Below are 20,569 nucleotides of genomic sequence, written 5' to 3' on the forward strand. Positions count from 1 at the left end.
CTATAAATGTATTAAAAGAGAAAAACTGCTTTTATTAATTTTAGAACCTAGCCCAATGAGTTATTTTTACTAATTGGACTATGTGTGTACGGGGGGGGGGGGCGACCTCTACTTAATACCTGAAGGCTTTTCCTTGATCCACAGTTATCCATTAAATTTAACATACATTGATATTAGGGTATATTATATTAAAGAATCATCAACAGAATGGAATCAGAGTGGGCAGGAAAAACTTGGTATCACTATAAATTAAAGATGCCAAGAAATTATATTCTTGGTTTAATCCTTTATCCAAGTCTAAATAAAGTTTGCACATGAAGTAACTTCACGACTGGACAACTTGTAAAGTTACTTCATATGTAAACTTTGTTTGTTTACACTTGGATAAAGGATTAAAGCAAGAATATAAATTCTTGTCATCTTTAATTTATAGTATCATCAGTCTTGGGACTGGTAGCTCAGCAGCAATTTCCTCCATTCTGCTCTGTCATTGGCTTTCTTCTTAAGCTCCTGGTAACTCCTCAAACCAGTGTTGTCTTTGACTTGGTCAAGAAAGCTTTTCCTTGGTCTGCCTCTTGTGGAAAAAAAACTTTCAACGTTATCACTAAATCATGTGCAATCAGAGGCCCATGGCATTTCCTGATTTTGAGGACTGTCCTCCCTTTTAAACCATAATAAGAAAACATGAGGCTTTAATTTGAATGTATACTATTATTTAATAAATATCTGAATTTATTTGTTTCTAAGTTTTTCTTTTATGGAAACTTAAGTATTACAATCTCTTACCCCCATCCCACACACGATGTAAAAAGATTATAAACCTTAACCTCTCCCCGAGCAAACACTGTGTTGATCAATTAGTTGCTGACTTCTTTCCTCTGAAAAGAGCATTACTCCAATTAGTCTCAGCAAAAAAAAAGTTTTTCATTTAAGATTTTATTTTGTGAAAATGCTAACTTTCAGCAGTTTGGGTAGCATGATTTGTAATAATAATAATAATATATATATATATATATATATAAACAAGAAGAAAATAGCTGGACTATCACTTTTGCTTCAGTTTCTTTCCTGTATGCATTTCTGCTGCAACTATGACATTTCCTGCTTTCAAAACACCAAGAACCACCTGTGGTAGTGGTACCTAAAAAAAATATGAAAGTTAAGTTATTATTCTTGTGATATTTTCTTTCTTTGAAAATTTTACAAGAAAGATATTTTTAAATATTATATTCACTAAAATTATCTAAAATCTAATAACTCCTCTCCAACCTTCTAACATGGATAATTTCTTAAATTGTTAAGGTTTAATTTATCAACATTTGATGCATTTGCTACTCATTGAATGAAGGCTAGTATTTTCCATCCAGTCAAAAGTTTAGGTTGGTATTCAAGTGTGTATGTTTAATGTGCAAACTTTTTTTTATGTATGCAGTGTTCTATAAGTTTCACACATATTACACACAAAATTTAATGGAATGGTGTAAATACATAATAGTAATAAGAGCTGTATCTTATATGTGCTCACTAATCTATCAAATCCTATGTGTAATATGTGAAATTTATAGAACACTGCCAAACTTAAATTGTATATTATGGATATTATACATCTTCATCCAATAAATAGCAAGTCATGAAAAAAAAAAAGCAATGAAATTCATCTCCCATTTTACAAGAATCGTTTGAATCCTGCCGTAGGCAGAATTCAAACTACATCCTATTGGTTGGAAAGCAGATATTCTACTCAGCCAACCAGGCTTGCAAATAGAATGCTTTTTGTAGAATTGCCTGAGTTGATAAGGGTCAGCCATTCAATGCCAAGTGGTGGAAAGAATGCATCTTGTTCAGAGATTATGAGGAGTTGTTGAATTCTTCCACTTGAAGAGGTGATGTCTGTTTAATTTTATGCTGTGTTTCAAACATAAAGTAACAAAGTCTGCCCTCTTCTGAGCAATTTAGGATTTAGATGAACCAACCCAAATGTAAGAGTAGTATTCCAAGGCTGGGCAGATTTGTTATTGAATTTGTATGGCCATAATAATAAAAAAACACCAGCTGGATAAATGAAAAATGAAACCCTGAGTGAAAAAGGACACCAAGTTTTTTTTGGAAGCCAAGATGAGGAAGTGAGTGGGAAAAATAACAGCTCTGCAGAATGTCTGCATTAATAGGAAAATCTGAAGACAGAACACCCACTACCATTACATGTGAAGAGTCTGAGATGAAACTGGAGATCCAATTATAAAAGGGAGAAAGGCAGAGTCTAAGAGAGCAAGTTGGTGAGAAGCCCTTGATGCTTAACCTTATCAAATTGTTATTCTTTATGCTTAACCTTATCCTTTTTTCCATGGCATGTGTCTTGAGCTTGGTGATGCAAATGAGACATGATCTGCTATGGATTTTGATTGGCAAAATCCATATTGGTGATCACTGATTAGTTACTGACAGTTTTCCAAGTGTTAAAGAAACTGACTGTTGATAACCTTCTCCATTGTTGAGACAGCATTAAAGTGAGAGTAGCAGATATTTTTCTGACAAAAAATTACACAAAGCATGCAATGCAATGTTCCAGTTAAAGGAGGAGGTGATCTGTCTTGGTCATCTGAGCTTGATAAAAAGAATGACGCAAGAGATTACATTTATCTTTAGATGATGATGAAATACTGCCACATGGATGAGAGATATAGGAGCACAGATATAGACAGAAGTTGTGTCCTAGAGTTTTTGTGAGAAATAAGAAAACATGACTACTATTAGAAAAGGCAGTAAATTTTCTATGTTTAGCCCTGTCAGTGATGGTTTTGTAAGTGTTACAGGCTTCAGCATAGACTATGAATAAAGCTGGAATTTCTATCTCAGGCTACTTAAGATAAGATAGTTTTTTACTTGAACCACTCTAGCACACTTTTTTTTTTTTTTTTTTTTTTTTTTTTTTTGAAAACCATAGTTTGCATATTGAATGGGAATTTTTGACAGAGTGGGGAATGAGCACCATCATTCCAACATGGATCATTTCTGTAACAAAATTACAAGTATCTGGATCAGCAATCTTAACATGAAAAGGAGGAGGAAAAGTCTTCTGAGACAATGCCACATTGCACTGTCATAATACCAAAGGACATGAAACTGTGAATGGCTTAGGGGAGGACACTCCATCTGACATAACCTTGGATGAAATTGGAATCTGCATTACTAAGAGGAGTGGTTAATAAAAAATCCAGAGTGTCGGGTGAATGGAGAGGATTGTCAGGCATTTTGGTTAGATGAACAATTTGCTTTTTAGTCACTGCTTACTAAAATTAGCTCCTTTTTTCAGCTTCATTAGAGAAACTGGGAAAAAAAGGGGGGGGGGGGACCAGCTGAAAGTTTTGGACAGTCACTGAGTAAAATGACTTCTTTGGTAGGATAGGTGGATTGCAGGAAATCAAGCTTTAGAAATAAAACATCATCGAAGAGGTCAGAACTTAGGGGAAAGTAGATAAATGATACTTAATGAAGGAATAGTGGATCATGCAAAAGCACTGGTACTATCCTGGTGGCAGAAGGAATTGTATTTGGTGGAATTTGGATATTTAAGATGGGCTGTAGTTGTTTTGGCAGTAATTTAAAGTTCAGTTTTCTGCAGGTGATGGTGCACATCACAAAAAGCTTTTTTCTTTGTGTTGCATGCTGAATCTTTTCATTCATCCAGTTCACACTGACCTTATTTAATCTACTCATCTTTGAAATGTATTTATTATTATTATTATTATGTGACACCTTCAAGGAGTCCAAAGACTCATTGAGGGAGGGCACCTACTCCACAACTCTCCGTCTCCACCAGCTACAGCAAACCGCATCATTTACAAGACCTCTTTACAGCCTTGTAGTTCCACATATACTCTTTCCTTACATGGCTGGCAACCACCCAGGTAATCACTTCATGGTCACTCTTGCCAACCTCTGATGAGATGATCAAATACAAGACCCTCAATTTTCGTGTGATATCTGTTACAAAATCTGTTACAATTTTGTGTGATATCTGCCTGAGGTGATGTCCCTCAAAAACTCAAGAAACAAACTCATTTTCTTTACTTCGAGTTGCTATCTATATTGCCATAATTAAAACCATTCATAATGTCCATTTGGTTAATTTGATTATCCATTTCCTGGTGGCTACCCTCCACATTCCGAGGTGTATGTTAGCATCCAATAAATTATTTCATTCTATTCACCTCTATCTCACACCATATTGCCTCAAAATAATTACCACTATTTCCTCCTTGCATCTCTACCTTGTATGGATATAATATCTTCACAAAATACATCATACCCTTCCATCTATTCCTGTCAGGATGTCATTCTTGTCCAACCATGTCTCACTTATGCTAACTATATTTGAGTGAACAAACTTGATCAATGCAACCATTTCCCTTGTTTGATACTTCTGACATTCATATACAAACATAACAGCTCATTCCTGGATCTACAAGTTTCGTTGATATCACTTATTAGATGTGATTTCTACATACTTTTCTCCAACAATTTCTTTTACTCCTTACTCATCCCAGAACCTTCTCTAAATCCAACTGGTTTCCCTACATTTCAAGTCATCCCCTTCCCTTTTTGTCTACACACACATTCACATCCTCTTGGAACATCAGTGTTCCCGTGTCCACCTGTTTCCCTCTTTGTCTTGCACACTTGTTCTCTCATTTTCTACACTCATGCTGCCCACTTCTATCTCTCTTTCCTTACTCTCCCACTCTTTCACATTGCTCAGATTCATTCTCTACACTCATTACTCTCCCTTCCAGCAGCAGTTTCTCTCCAAATGACTCACCAAAATCATTCAAGTTCAGTCCATCAAGTTTGTACAGTTCAATTCTTCCTTCAAACTCATTCCACACATTTACAAACTGCACTCTTTTCTCTTCACACATTTCTGCTAACATACCATTCATAATACTTGCTCTCTGGCTCATCTCATTACTGTCATAACTGGGAAACACACTACTTTCCTAACATATTATCTTTTATCCTTCTCAACAACCTATTGATATCTAATCTTACATTCTCCTTGTCCCCAGTCAAGTCCTTACTACCACTACCAACTCCTTTGCTTGCTTAATCCTCATAACCAATGCTTATTTGGAAACAAATAAGTTGTTACAATTTTGTAAATGTAACAACTTATTTGTTAAAATGTATCATGGAATTCACATGACACATATGGAATATAGAAATTCATGCTCACTCTCTCACCCCCTAACAATATTCACCTACAATGAAAGCAATTATGTTGGCACACCATCCAAGGCAGAAACAACAGACTTCCAGTGTCACCAGTTTAAACCTGGTCAAAGTTGTAATTGTTTATTAGACTGTAACATCTTAAATATAATAGTTATGCATATATGCAATATGTGCATATAACATTCATACTTAATTTAAACCCAACGGAGTGGAAGTAAATTTATGGTTCTGTGAATAACACGCACCAAACATACAGTTCTAGTAAAAGTTTCAGATACCAGTAAGCAATTTTAATATATATATATTTTTTTCAATAAATTAGATCTTTATATTGCCGATTAAATATTTTCAGATAATAAGCAAAAATATTTCAATCATTGTTAGTATGTCTTTAATCATCACTAGAAAATTCTTCTGGAAGATGTTGTAAAATGACAATTCATCAACAAAACTGGGAGAACATGTTGCTCCATGAAATATACTGCTCATCGATATGATGCTTTGAAGTGTTATTCTGTATATGAGACATTGATGCCCTGTTGTCTTCTATGTCACCATTTTCTCTTCTCCTCCATGCCATGAAAACTTGAGGCTGACCATGATCTATTTTAGTTCTGAGGCAACGTCTGAATCTAATTTTTATGTTTTTGCCTCAATTTAATATCAGCATCATTGATGCTGTCAAAATGTTTACCTGTTGTTGCAATGAGCTTCACCATATTTCACAACTGTCAACATAATAGCAGTGGACAAATCCTGGCTTGTAACGGTTTTTTAAAATATACATTTATATTTAAATATATATTTAACTCTTAATAATTAAAATTTTAGAAAATATCTTGCGGCTCGCACATATTCTGAAAAATATCTTTTGGGTCCAGGAAACTTGGGCACCTGGACTATAATGATGTAAGTTCTTCATGTGGTACTATCTTAATATTATTATTATGTGACACCTCCAGGGAGTCCAAAGACTCATTGAGGGAGAGTGTGCCAACAGCATCGAACGACTGATCCCCTTCCAACTACTAACCGCGCTCAAACTTGTTTAAGTTTTTGTGAACAATTAGTAGCAGAGGCTCTACCAATCGTATGCCTCTTGAATGTACATGTCACGAATTTGACGATGATGATGATGATAATAATACAGTTAAAGGGCTGCATGAGCCATGTGTGATTTTATGTTTGTAAATGTCATTGGAGGACTGTAAAAATTAATAAAAAATCCTTAGCCCACTCATGGTACTAATATACTATAGGCTTACAACCTTTTAAGAGGGAGCCATATATATATATATTAAAAAACTATACCAAAAGTAAACATGTATAATATTTCCCCACCTTTCAAGTAAGCTAAATAGGTATAAATTTTGCAGATTTTTCAAATCCTTAACAGGAAGTGGAAAAAAGCTTTGAAATATGAACATTCGTTTTTGTTATAGATTGAAACATTCCTGAGTTCAAGGTATGAGTAGATGACTCATGTATTAGAGAAATTGCTGCCATGTAACTGTGACAAATGCACCTGAAAAATCTAGCGTTCTCCTCCCCCAAGAAAAAAATGCTACATGCATTAAAATTTAAAGATTAATAATTTCTCATTGAACGTTTATATATTTAATGGGTAGCAAAGCAAGCTATAAAATTCTTGCTGGTGAATTTTATACCTTGCTGTAAAATTCATTATTTAGTAAAAGGAAGAATAAGGTTCAGTGCCAAGATAAAGTATTTTTATGGCTATAACTGCACACCAACAAAGATCGCAAATGAAAGAAGCAAAACAAGTATCAGGGGAGTGCAACCCTGGCAGCTGGTTTTATGATGAAAGGATAACTACAGTCATTCTGTACCAGTAAAGATCAATGCAGCATACAAGGTAAAAATAACTTGATAATAGATAAAAGCATAAATTGGTATAGATAAGAATGTACCAAAAGGTATGTGTAAAGAGGTTACGAAACACAAGTGTAAAAGAAGTTGTATAAAAGTTCATAAAACATGGATTAAAAGCCTATGCACAAATACAACATTGTATAAATAAAAATAATGTAAATGGTCTACATAAGGTAAAAATTATTGATTTTCTGTAAAAAAGTAAACACAACCAAGACATTTGGTGAATCTGATAAGACAGTGGGATCAGACAGATTATAAATATAGCTAAAATACATATCTGAATATCAGTGGTGTCGTATCGACAGCACCCAAACTAAATGTGCCCATTTAAGTTGGGTGCTGTCGTGTGGCTTATGCAACCTGTGCTACACAATTCACTTCAATTTAATTGTATGATTGAATTTTATTAATGTATGAAAGTTTAATAGTGCATTGCGCATCAGTGATCATCTTAATTTGTCCAAGCCTGGTTGGCCAAGCGGTTAGCATATCCACTCTCAAGTCAAAGGCTGAGGGTTCGAATCCCACCATGGACATGGATGTTTGTGAATGTCTGTGAAAATACTAGTGGTGATGGTGGGTGGTAGATGCCATTGGTAGATGATGTGGACTGTGTGGTGGAGATGGAGAGTTGTAGAGTAGGTACCCTCCCCTTGATGAGTCTTTGAACTCCTTGGAGGTGTCACATAATAATAATAAAACTTTGAATACTTTAATTAATCATTTAATATAATTTTAAATATGGAAAGCATAAAAGTCAAACGAACAAGTTATGCTTCAGACACAACATTCAGGTGAGAAGCACTAAGGGTTTATGCTTCATGGAGATTAGATTATCATTGGCAATTACTAGAGGAGTGAGAAATGGATAATTTGAATTTTGATATGATTTTTAAATACAACCATATAATACGTACAGAAATCGGAAAAAGTAATCACTTGGGAAATTATTTTTCCGGTTTGAACCAAAGAAAGGCTGAAATAACTTATTTATACGCAAGATCCAATCTCCTTTGACTATAATCATACAATCCAAGAAAGCTCTAACAGAAAACGGTATATTCCTAGTGGGATCTGAGAAGGTATTATGCTGTCTGGGAAACAGCAGAGGATTCCAAAGGGCCTCTGATTTTGAATTGTCAGTGTAAACAGACACCACAGGGCATTCCCTGTGGTGTCTGTTTTCTATGTGCTGAAAAGAACTGCTGGGAGACAGCAGGAGAGATGGAATGTTTAGGTAGCTTGCAGAAAGAAAAACTATATGGTAAACTACACTAAATACACTATCACCAAGGCATTCATATCTTAAAAAGTAAAACACTACGGCAGGGGTCGGCAAACCTTTTAGACCATTAAAATCAATAATAAATTTCTCAATTTAAAAATAACACAGTCCAACACAATTTTTGCTGACTTTTATATGAGACTTTTTTTTTACTAATTTGGGTGTGCTGATTTCAAATATCAAACCCATTTTTCTCTATCACGTCAGGTTTTTCCTCTATGGAATTTTCTTTTTGCTAATTTGTAAGTTTTTGATAGTTTTAAGGAGGCAGTACTATTTAGAGGATCAAAAAAATCGATTTTTTTTAATATTATTTTCTGAAAGTATGTACTTTTAAAAATCTGTTCCTAACTTTTTATCAAGAAATTCGAAAAATTCCCGAAGATATAGTCTATTATTCAAAGCGGTGCGCAGATCAGAATCGGAGTGCTCACTGCTCTTGCTTGTTAGTAAACGAATAAATGCGTAAGAACCTGCAACGGCACGTACCGGTGCTTTGAATGCCAGAGAGGCCAATAATTAGATACATAACTACTTAACAATATTCATTAAAAATTACAAGAATATTTATAAAAAAATAACAGTTTTACTTACACATGAGTTTCAGGGAATAAATTTTTGTTTGTAGCAATTTCTGCTGTGTGTTCTGTTTTGGCAATCCCTTTGAATACTCCAACAGTAGTTGGCCATCATGTGAGAATCCCATCTTCCTTGGTACCGATTTTCCATAGTTTTTAAGTCTTGATGAAATCTTTCGCCTTGTTCATCGCTTACAGCACCTAAATTCTCAGGAAATCTATCAAGATGACTGTATAGGAAATGAAGCTTTATGCTCATGTTGCAACCTAGGTGCTGGAAATTTTCAAGCATTGTTTCCACTAGATCTTTGTAATTGTACGCTTTTTTGTTTCCAAGAAAATTATTCGCAACCATCGTAAATGAAGTCCAGGCTTCTTTCTCAATTTCATTCATAGAATTGATGAAATTTGGGTCTCTCATTCAAGTTCTAATTTGCAGTCCATCAAATACACCAGCTTTAATTTTTTCATAACTAAGTCGTGGAAATTTTTCACGTATGTATTGGAAACAGTCACCTTGTAAATCTAAAGCTTTAACATACTGCTTCATAAGACCTAGTTTGATGTGTAGAGGTGGAAAAATGATTTTTTCTCTGTCGATTAAAGGTTGATTTATAACATTCCGTTCTCCAACATTTAAGGATATTCTAATTCTAAGAGGCCAATGTGACTCCAGTGTTGGTTTCTAGCTCGACCATCCCAGAAGCATAGAAAACACAGAAACTTTGTATATCCTCTTTGAAAGCCAAGTAAAAAGTTCACCATTTTAAGATCCACACAGATGATCCAGTTATGGTCTGTATATTTTAATAACTTCAGAACCTTTTTAATGTCCTCATATGTTTCCTTTAAGTGGACTGAATAGCCACTTAAAGGAAACATATGAGGACATTAAATATAGGAATTGAGCCATATACATTCCCATTGTGTAGTAAGACACACTTGAGACTTCTGCTTGAACTGTCGATAAACGCCACTCATTTGGATGATATTGTACAACACTCATTTCAGTTAGTAAACCTGACACGTTGTTACAGTAAACAAACCCACACTCGTGTTTAAAATATTGTACAAGGTTACTTTCCCTGCTACGATAAAAAGTTATCTTCGTATCTTGCTCCAGTAAGTTTTTTTCATTTAATCTTGAAGCTAACAATTCTGATGATTCCTTTGATAGGCCCGAATCTCTTACTAAGTCATTCAATTCCACTTGCGTAAAACGTTGCGGTCCAGAACTAGAAATTAAATTTTCATTGTCTAAATCAACATCCGGGTCTTGCTCCTCAAGAACATCTGGTATATCCCGATCATGCTCATTCTCAAGTAAAGGAAGTCCTTTATAAATTGGCATAGCTATTTCATTGGAATGAGCAACTGGCCGAATTGCTGAGTCGAGATTTGGATACACAATTTTTTCTTATTCTTCTTATTATAACCAGAAGTCTGAACTAAACAAAAATAGCAATCATCTATATGATTTTTCGGTTCACACCAAATCATTGGAATGCCAAAAGCTAATTTTTGGCGTTTTCCCTTGCTCCACTGTCGTAAATTTTCTACGCATGACTTACACACTTTATTTGGAGCCCATGACTTGTCCTGATCTGCAATTTTTACGTCAAAGTAAAGTACACTTTCTTAACAAAATCAGTGATATTTGTCCTTTGACTAGGAACAGTAAAGCTGCCACAAATGTAGCAGAAGGAATCTACACTATTGACACAATTTCGAGTAGTAGACATGATGTATTTTCTTCACTGCTGACTAACATGCAATTAACAAGACAAAAAAAACAGAGACTTTATTGAAACGTTATAAGCGCTCATCATACTTTCACGATCGATTAACGATTGACTGATTTCGATCGTTCTTTGTCAGCTATGATGCATATAGTATTCATTTGTTTTAGGCAGTTGTCATCGCCTACTTTTCATCACCTAAATGTATTAGGTCGGTTATCGGCCTCTCTCGCATTCAAAGCACCAGTACGTGCCATTGCAGGTTCTTACGCATTTATTCGTTTACTAATAAGCGAGAGCAGTGAGCACTCTGATTCTGATCTGCGCACCGCTTTGAATAATAGGCTATATCTTCGGAAATTTTTCGAATTTCTTGATAAAAAGTTAGGAACAGATTTTTAAAAGTACATACTTTCAGAAAATAATATTAAAAAATCGATTTTTTTGATCCTCTAAATAGTACTGCCTCCTTAAAACTATCAAAAACTTACAAATTAGCAAAAATAAAATGCCATAGAGGAAAAACCTGACATGATAGAGAAAAATGGGTTTGATATTTGAAATCAGTGCACCCAAATTAGTAAAAAGCAAGTGTCAGATCATAATCAGCAGAAAAAAAAATTTTTTTGTTGGCCAGTGTAATAATTCCTTCATTGTTTCATTGATAAATGATGGTATAAATTCAAATATTAAACACTCTTGCGAATACTGTCAGCACTTCTCCTTAATAAGGTAAAGTAAGGAGTCGGCACTTCTTAATTTACCTTATTTATAAAGGTCGCCATTATGGGCACTATAACTTTAAAAAAATTACACAGTAAATTCAAAGTTATCAGATCACTGAACACCACTCTGATAGCTATGGGCAGGCAATAAATGTGTACTAGCCCTGATTGTCTCTGTTCTAGATGTCTTCACTGGGGAGAGCGTGTGCTTCTCTCTCGTTGGCTCAGCTGATCAGCGAGAGTGCCGTTGCATGTTTACTAGGTGTTACTCAAAATCGTTTTAGGTGTTTATGACCTCCTTTTGATCCCTAGACATTTATCGATCCCTTAGATAGCCACATTGACCCCCAGGGGGTTGATATCGACCACTTTGCTGAGCCCTGCACTATGCCATTGCATGTTGAAAGTACATAACCTCAAAGATGATCAAGAGCCAAATGAAACTACAGTGTGTGTGTGTGTGTGTGTGTAAGCATTATGTAATTGTTGCCCTTTTTTTTCAATTAAAGAGTAATTTAGGACTTGATTCTTTTTATTACTTACTTTTGTTTTGGAACATGGACTGAAGCAATACTGCAAAAATATCTGCACAAGGCACATCTTAACAACTATTAAGGCAAATCTCATCCCTACACAGTTCCTTGGCCCAGTTCCACCAAATGCCAGCCAAGTAAAGGGATTCTGCTGCTGCTTATCACTAAGAAATCTGAAATTGAACAGAAAAGGAGCAATTGAATATTTTAGTAAAAGCTTTTTCATTCTTAAAGGAGCTTATTTATAAAGTTGATATGAGACAATATTTAAAATTGAATATCTAATTACATGAAATATTAGTTAACTGCAGAATCTCATTAGTTATCTTCAGCTAGTTGTCCTGGTTGGCTAAGTAGTTAGCATACACACTTGCCAATCAACATGTTCTGGGTTTGAATCTCACTGTGGACATGGATGTTTGTGAATGTTTTAAGGTAGTATATGATTTTGTCACTCAGTGTCAGATCCCACCCTACTTATTGAAGAACTGAAGTGTTGCAAAAGTTCCATGTTTGGTCTCCAGAGTAGTGTTTCCAGATTATCTAATCCTAAGCACCCACAGTACTAATACTGATAAAGCATTAATGGGTAGGATTCACATAAAAAACTAGTAAAATGGTTGTATAAAAATAATACTAGATATAAATTGATTTAGCATACATAAAAAGTACAAAAATTTATCTTCAGTTTATTAGTGTCTGGAGCAATTTCAAAAATTATTTGATGAGAGTAAAAGTAACAGAATGGAATCAATAAATATTCTTTCAAAGGAGACAAAAAAAAAAAAAAAATCAGCTAACGCCTTTTTATTCCCATATACGGGGAGTAGGCGAGGCCATTTTAGCCCTATCTAACTTTTGGAGATTGAGTGGGCAGTTCAATCTCCACTGGTACCAATCAGAGATAGATGGCCCAAAGCTATTACTAATTATGCGGTACACAGTGAAGAGAGACGGCTCAAATGTGCCGCCATCTTGTGGTCCCTAACCCTAGCACAATATATTTAATGTCTGAAATAATGTGGGTTCTACGGTCGATTTTCTTGAGTTTACAGGAAGAAAAACCCGAGTTTCTGGGAGGAAAAACCTGCTTGCCCATGCCAGAGATCGACTAACTCGGGAACTGGTCGAAAAAAGGCTTAAAAAAATTTCCTCTAGTCGCCAACTAGACTCGAAACCAAGTCTTCCTTCGTGCGGCCAAGCGCCATGGTATGCAAACGCCACATCCACTGAGCTACACAGGCTCTCTCAAAGGAGACAATTATGAGTAAATTTCTATACTTTAAAAGCCATCAGAAAAACTTGAAATATGGAAGATAGCTGAAATTTATTCCACATTCCATGCTATATCTCCAAGCTGTCTATGAGCATGTAATAATCACCAGCCTTGTGGAATTACTAGATTATTACATGCTTAGGAGACAGCTTGGAGATATAGCATGGAATGAGGAATTGAGCAGAAAGGAAATAAATGATGCTTGGGAAATGAGCAGGCTCTATGCATGGAGAGTGATTGGTGACTGGAATGCATTGCCTGACATTGTGGTGAATGCAGATACACTGAATCAGTTTAAATCACTGTTTAATGGGCTTCATGTGTAGCAGTATGTACCTCCTGTGATGAGTCTTTTGACTCCATGGAGGTCTGACATTAATAATAATAAGAATAATAATCTCTATTTAAGCTTTGTTTATTAAAGAAGAATATAATAATTATAAATTTAGGGACACAAAAACACATTTGTTGAACAGATTATTTTATTATTTATTAATAAAATAAAACTTGACATTTTGACCCCTGTATCGAGGTCATCATTGGAAGGATACAAGTGTATAAGGAACCAAGCTACATGCTCTAGCCCTGTATACCGGTAAACTAAATCTACATAGTTAATTAATCCTTTTTCCTAGCCTGACCTCTAGTGATAAAAAAAATATATATATATATATATATATAAAATAAAATAAATAATAAAATAAATAAAAAATTAAATAAAAAAATATAAATACAACTACAATAAACTGCTAAAGTTCTCATGTATTAATATTCTTCTGGATTTGTACAGTTCTGATTGTTATAATATGATTTCTTTCAGTTGCTGTTGAATGTTACAAACACTTCACCAAGTTATCTTCTTGTAGTGGGATTTTTCTATGGCTAGTTTAGGTTGTTATACAGGTTGTAGATGGGTCCTCCACATTCTTGAAATGGTTAGGTCATTTCAAGAATGTGGAGGACCCATCTATAATCTGTATAACAACCTAAACTAGCCATAGAAAAATCCCACTACAAGAAGATAACTTGGTGAAGTGTTTGTAATAACATTCAACAGCAACTGAAAGAAATCATATTACAACAATCAGAACTGTACAAATCCAGAAGAATATTAATACATGCGGACTTTAGCAGTTTATTGTAGTTGTATTTATATTTTTTTTATTTAATTTTTATCACTAGAGGTCAGGCTAGGAAAAAGGATTAATTAACTACATAGTAGATTTAGCTTACCGGTATACAGGGCTAGAGCATGTAGCTTGGTTCCTTATACACTTGTATCCTTCCGATGATGACCTCGCTACAGGTGTCGAAACGTCAAGTTTTATTTTATTAGTAATTAATAAAATAATCTGTTCAACACGTGTGTTTTGTGTCCCTAAATTTATAAATATGATTGCTGATCATAGACCACGCGGTTAGCCTAGTGGCTTTGCGCTTCGCAACCATATGCTTGGGGAAGGAGTGTCCCAGGCTCGATTCCCGTTGTAGACGTGAGGAATTTGAGGATCTTCCTCAGGCATAGCCAAGTTAGCCGGTCTTGGGCGTGGTCAGTAGGGTTTTTTCCGCCAGTTTATCTGGCGTTTTTCATCCCGCAAACAGGCAAACCGGCCCGTGAACATACGCCTCTACAGTCAAAAATATATCCCCCCAGCGGCAGACCAGGCGACGGGTCGGTTGGGAGTAGTACTAACAAGAAGTCGCATCTAAAGTAACACGCGGACCCTGCATGGGAAGCGGGAATAACGCGAAGAAGAAGAAGAAGAATTGCTGATCATAGTGTAACTTTAAAAGAAAGAATATGATAAGGTACCAAGGGGAAAAAATGCTTGAAACCTGAAATGTATATCATCATGTAAATTAGCTTATCATATTATTTTGGTATATATCCTATACCAGATATTACGATAAGCTAATACAATATTTTATGATTAATTTTGAGCATAACCTTTTTCTAAATAGAGCCATGATGTATTCAGTTTTTATTTATTCTAATCTTATAAAGTACGAGGGTGGTCTGAAAAAGTTCTCGGCCTAACAAAGAAAAAACGAATTTATAATTTCAAAATTATTTTTATTTTTCAACATAATCTCCCTTAAGACTAATCCATTTATTCAGCAATGCTCCAGCACCATTCTTGTAGTGGTTCTCAGTAAGATCTGCAAAATACCTCTCTACTGCTGCAATCACCTCTTGATTCGAAGAAAAACGCTGACCAGCAAGGAAGAGTTTTAGTTTTGGGAAGTCAGAGGGAGCCAAATCTGGGGAATAGGGTGGATGTTCCAACAATTCATAGCAGATTCCTTAATTTTCCCATTGCCAATACACCTTTGCAGGCAGGTGTATTGACAATGGGAACTTCGAATGAATTTCTTTTGGCGTTAAAACTTCTTTTACAAAGAATTTTATAACTACACGATACTCAATTTTATCCATTTCAAGGGAGACAACACTTTTGCTTCAGACAGCTGTATGAAGGATGATTTTTTCCTTCTGCCAAACCGATCTTTTCTCACGAATTTTTTCATCTAATCTGGTTAATTATTATTATTATTAAACAAGACCTCATGGAGTCAAAGACTCATCTAGGAGGTCCTTTTATCTTACACACACATCTCATCATACCGTGTCTTAAACACATTCAAACTACTTGCAGACACCACGCTCTCAGGCAAGGCATTCCAATCACTCACAACTCTGCACGAAAAAAACCTGCCTCTCACTCCCTTACTCACACCCTCCTTATACAGTTTCCAGGGATGACCTCTGGTTCTCCCCTGATCTCCCACTATTCTCTGTAGAACTTCTCCACCATTGATCCTATAACAACCCCTTACCAACTTGTAGGTCTCTATCATATCTCCCCTCTTCCTTCTCTCCACGAGACTCTGCAAATTACATCTTTTCAATCTTTCCTCATACTCAACATTCCAGAGGTCAGAAACTACCTTAGTCAGTCGCCTTTGGACCCTTTCCAACATCTCTTCATCCTTCTGAAAACCCGGTGACCAAATCTGGGCACAATAGTCCAAGTGTGGCCTAATCAAAGCCTTATACATTGGTTAAAAGATCGGAATAATATTGCCTGGTTATTGTTTACCCTTCTCAAGATAATTAATAAACAAAATGCCTTTAGCATCCCAAAACACTGATGCCATGACCTTTCCTGCTGATGAAACTGACTTTGTCTTCTTTGGCACTGAACAACTGGCTTCTGTCCACTGTCTTGACTGCTGTTTCGATTTTGGTGTGTAATGATGAATCCAAGTCTTATCCATAGTAATAAATCGATGCACAAAATCAGTTTTATTCTTGTTAAAACACTCCAAGCACTGTTCAGAGATTTTCATGCATGTGCATTTTTGATCTGCTGTGAGCAAGCATGGCACCTATCTTGTGCAAAACTTTTTCATTTGCAATTCTTCATGTAAAATATATCCTACACATTCTTTTGAAATGCCTATAATCTTAGCAATTTCACGCACTTTGACTCACCGGTCATCCAATACCATATCGTGCACTCGATCAATGATTTCTGGTGGTGTTACACTTTTTGGACGTCCTTCATGTGGATCATCTTCAAGGCTGGTACGGCCGCATTTAAACTCGGCAGCCCATTTCTTAATTGTCGAAAATGAAGGAGAAGAGTGCCCATAAACTTTTATGAACTTCGAATGAATTTCTTTTGGCATTAAAATTTCTTTTACAAAAAATTTTATAACTGCACAATATTTTTATCCAATTTTACTCAATTTTATCCATTTCAAGGGATACAGTCAACAATTTTGCTTCAGACAGCTGTATAAAACAAACTACTTGATAGAATGACTTGCAATTTCACATGGAAGCTTATGACAGTATACCAACTTTGAAAAAAAATCTTGCCAATAGTGTTGCCATCTATGGTCGAGAACGTTTCAGACCACCTTCGTACTTGTAACTGCGTTGATTCACTTATTCTGTTAATCTTTCATCTCTCATTCTTTGTAAGTGGTCACATTAGATTATTATTATTATTACGTAACACCTCCAGGGTGGCCAATGACTCATCAAGGGAGGGCACTCTACAACTCTGTCTCCACTGCTCAATCCACCAACTACCATCAACATTTACACCAGCACTATCTACTGCCCATCATCATCACTAGTATTTTCACAGACAATCACAAACATCCATGCCCATGGCAGGATTTGAACCTGCAGCCTTTTGGCTGGAGAGCGGATACGCTGACCACTCAGCCAATTAGGCTGGTGATTAGCTCTACTTAAACATTTTTGAATATTAATTAATGTAGAGTTCTTTTCTGATATCTGCAATTTTAACATGGCGGTGTCATTTGTTCACTTCTAGTTTACCTCAAAACTCTGATATGTACAGTCTTAGATTTTTTATTTTTTTAATCCAACTGTCCAAGTAATATGTTAATACTGGTATGTGTACTCTTTTGTATGCTACTTGCTTGGTCTTTCGGCTGATTTCCCTGTAATTTCAATTAAATTTATTAACTAAACATACCAGAATTACTTATTCCAACACTAAATCACTATGGTGTAAATGGAAGTCTCATATAGAGTTAAGTTTTAATTGGCAGATGTATAGGAAGGATGTACAGAAAGATTGCATACAACTTGATTTAACATCAGACTATCCTCCACTGTTATTTGTAACCTACAAAGGTCACATTATTAAGAAAAGTGATATTAAACCTAATATTCAAATAAGGGCATATTAAACTTCGTTTTAAGTCTTTGCAGAATTTTCTTAAATAAACTGCTATACCTGTGTACAATAGCAATTTTATAATATTCAAGTTTTTAGCCAATCCTAGACTGGGAAAAATCCAGCGAAAGTCAGCAATAAGGACAAGAAATGTAGGAAAATAAGCAGGAAAACAAAGTATTCCTAATTGCAAAACCTATAGAATATAGTCAATGGATTTCAACTCTTTAAGATTTTTTTTTTTTTTTTTTTCAAAATGGTTAATTAAACATTGAACAGATTAGAGAATAAGGTGGAGAGTCAGTTTGTAGAATAAAGTAATAAAGTAAAATAGAAACAATATCAAAATCCTCCAAAATACCGAGAAAGTAGTATACAATTGATTCTCATGATAGCAAACACCACTATAATAACTGTGTACTATAACAAACTCCCAAAACACAATGTGATTATTATAAGAAAATTCACTATAGCAAACTACCTGCTATAACAAACTATTCATATGGTCCTCATTAGTTACAAACAACTTGATCATATGGATATGAGAGCTAGGTCAAAAATAAAATGTTGATCAAAGGCTGGGGATTGCTGAAATGAGCATCCTGGGAAAATTTAGGGGAGTTAACAGATGGCGTTAATGGCAGAACCATGCTAAATATTTATTTATTTATTTTATGTTGGGCCCACACACAGGAGGTTGGTTGGTCAACCTCTAGTACATTAGTACCGTGTATGGGTAGTGGGTTGGGAAAGGAGGAATTTGTTTACATTTAATTTGAATGACTTTAAATTGTATTCCTTGGGAAACACAGCAGGTGGGAGACTGTTCCACAGTGCAGCAGTTGCAGGGATGAAGGAAGAGGAAAAGAAATTTGTTCTGTTTGTTTCTAGGTGTACTGTGAAGGGATGTTGTACAGCAGCTGCATGTGTTCCAATGAGTTTAGTACTGAGAAGAGGAATTATTGATGTTATTTCAGATGAGCATTTCCCATGGAAATATTTCTGGAATATACATACTGCAGAGACCATACGTCTGTGTGAAAGTAGGAGGAGAGAGTTGGTAAGGGATGGATCGTTGATAAGTCTAAATGCTCTCCTCTGTATTGGGTCGAGCATTTTGAGACAGCTTTTGGGAGCCCCATATGTGGAAGCAGTATTCAATAGTTGGGCGGATTTGTGACTTGTATAATGTTAATAGCTATTTGGGGTGAAGTAACGTCTTGAACGAAAGAGAAATCCTAGTTTTTTTGAGGCTGAGGATGCAATGTTTGAGATATGTTTGTGCCAGGAGAGGTTTGATGCGAGGGTGATTTCAAGGAGCGAGATCTCAAACTGTCTGGAAATTTGGGTATCGTCAAAAAGGATACTGGGAAAAAATGGTTCTTTTTTTATGGGAAATAGTACAGAACTGGGTTTTATTGGCGTTGAAATTTATGAGGTTATCCAAACCCCATTGTAGGATGGCTTGGAGATTAGAGTTGAGGGTGGTGGTGGTTGATGTTCTGTAGGTTGAAGTGGGTTGTGTAGGGTAAGGCTTATCAAATGCAAGCAAGGAGTGTAGTGTGCTGTCGTCTGCAAAACTGTGTATTGGGTTGGAAGTCAATTGCAGTAGGTCATTGATATATATATATATATATATATATATATATAGAAGGAAGAGGGTAGAGGGGGAAGAAAATATGAAGATATCAGAAGATATTTGCACAAAAAGCAATGCTCTCCAACCAACAGGTCTTGGATTCGAATTCTGCTGTGAGCATGGATGTTTGTGATTTTCTTTAGGCAGGAGATGAATTTCACTTCCCAGTGTGAGACCACTGCCCCGCTTATTGGAGGCCTGAAGAGGCTTGAAAAAGTTCCATGTTTGGTCTCTAGAGCAGGGTTTCCAGACTGTGTAAAAATAAATAAAAATTTACAAATATATATATATATATATATATATATATAAAACTGGTAAAATTGGAGGAAAAAAAATCCTTAGCTCACCCAGTCTACAAATGTACTACATTACTATAAATATATTATACTATAGGTTTACTAATAACCTTTAGTGAGCAGGGAATAACATAAAAAATATATATAAGTGCTAAGTGATTTTCAATGCTTAGTGGGATATCATTTGCAACACAGCCCCAAAAGTAACCATGTCTGTTCTACAGAACAGAGGGATCTGACTTATCTAATACTTGGCCTACCACCAGGATTGACATACATATTAAAATAAAAACTTCCATGTAATTTATTATTGTCAGTACTTCTTTATGACACATGCAATGTGACATAAAGCAAAAAACTGACCGTCAAACTGTTAATTTTCTGTATTAAGTTATTAGTATGTGTGGTGTATAATAATAAAAAACTGAAAAAGTCTGAGTTCATTACCTTTCTGGATCAAATTTTTCAGGTTCAGGATAAAACTCTGGATCATAGTGCATAGCAAAGGCTGGTATACTAATTATCGTTCCTTTCTTAATTGTGATCCCTGTATTTCCAAGTTTGTAGTCACACATTGCTCTTCTTTCTAGTCTATCAAATAAATTTGTATATTATATTTTACTTTGTGTAAACAGTATTAAGAATGTAT

The 20,569-nt window shown here is 35.4% G+C and overlaps 1 protein-coding gene across 1 annotated transcript in view; it reads right to left on the minus strand.

Moving 5' to 3' along the window:
* Positions 1 to 514: 514 nt before the first annotated feature.
* The window catches only part of LOC150101661 (cytochrome P450 3A5-like), a 219,556-nt gene continuing 199,501 nt past the window's right edge, over positions 515 to 20,569 (minus strand). Inside the window, exons 12-14 of the mRNA XM_090400698.1 lie at positions 20,368 to 20,511; positions 11,999 to 12,161; positions 515 to 1,141 (exon numbers count right to left, since the gene is read on the minus strand). Of these exons, the coding sequence (XP_090256824.1) occupies positions 1,046 to 1,141; positions 11,999 to 12,161; positions 20,368 to 20,511 (403 nt within the window). The 3' untranslated portion in view covers positions 515 to 1,045. The remainder of the gene's footprint in view (positions 1,142 to 11,998; positions 12,162 to 20,367; positions 20,512 to 20,569) is intronic.

Source organism: Typopeltis vanoorti, chromosome 11 (genome assembly GCF_054136105.1).
Source record: "Typopeltis vanoorti isolate ZY-2024b chromosome 11, IOZ_Tvanoo_1.0, whole genome shotgun sequence".
Lineage (NCBI taxonomy): Eukaryota > Metazoa > Arthropoda > Arachnida > Uropygi > Thelyphonidae > Typopeltis > Typopeltis vanoorti.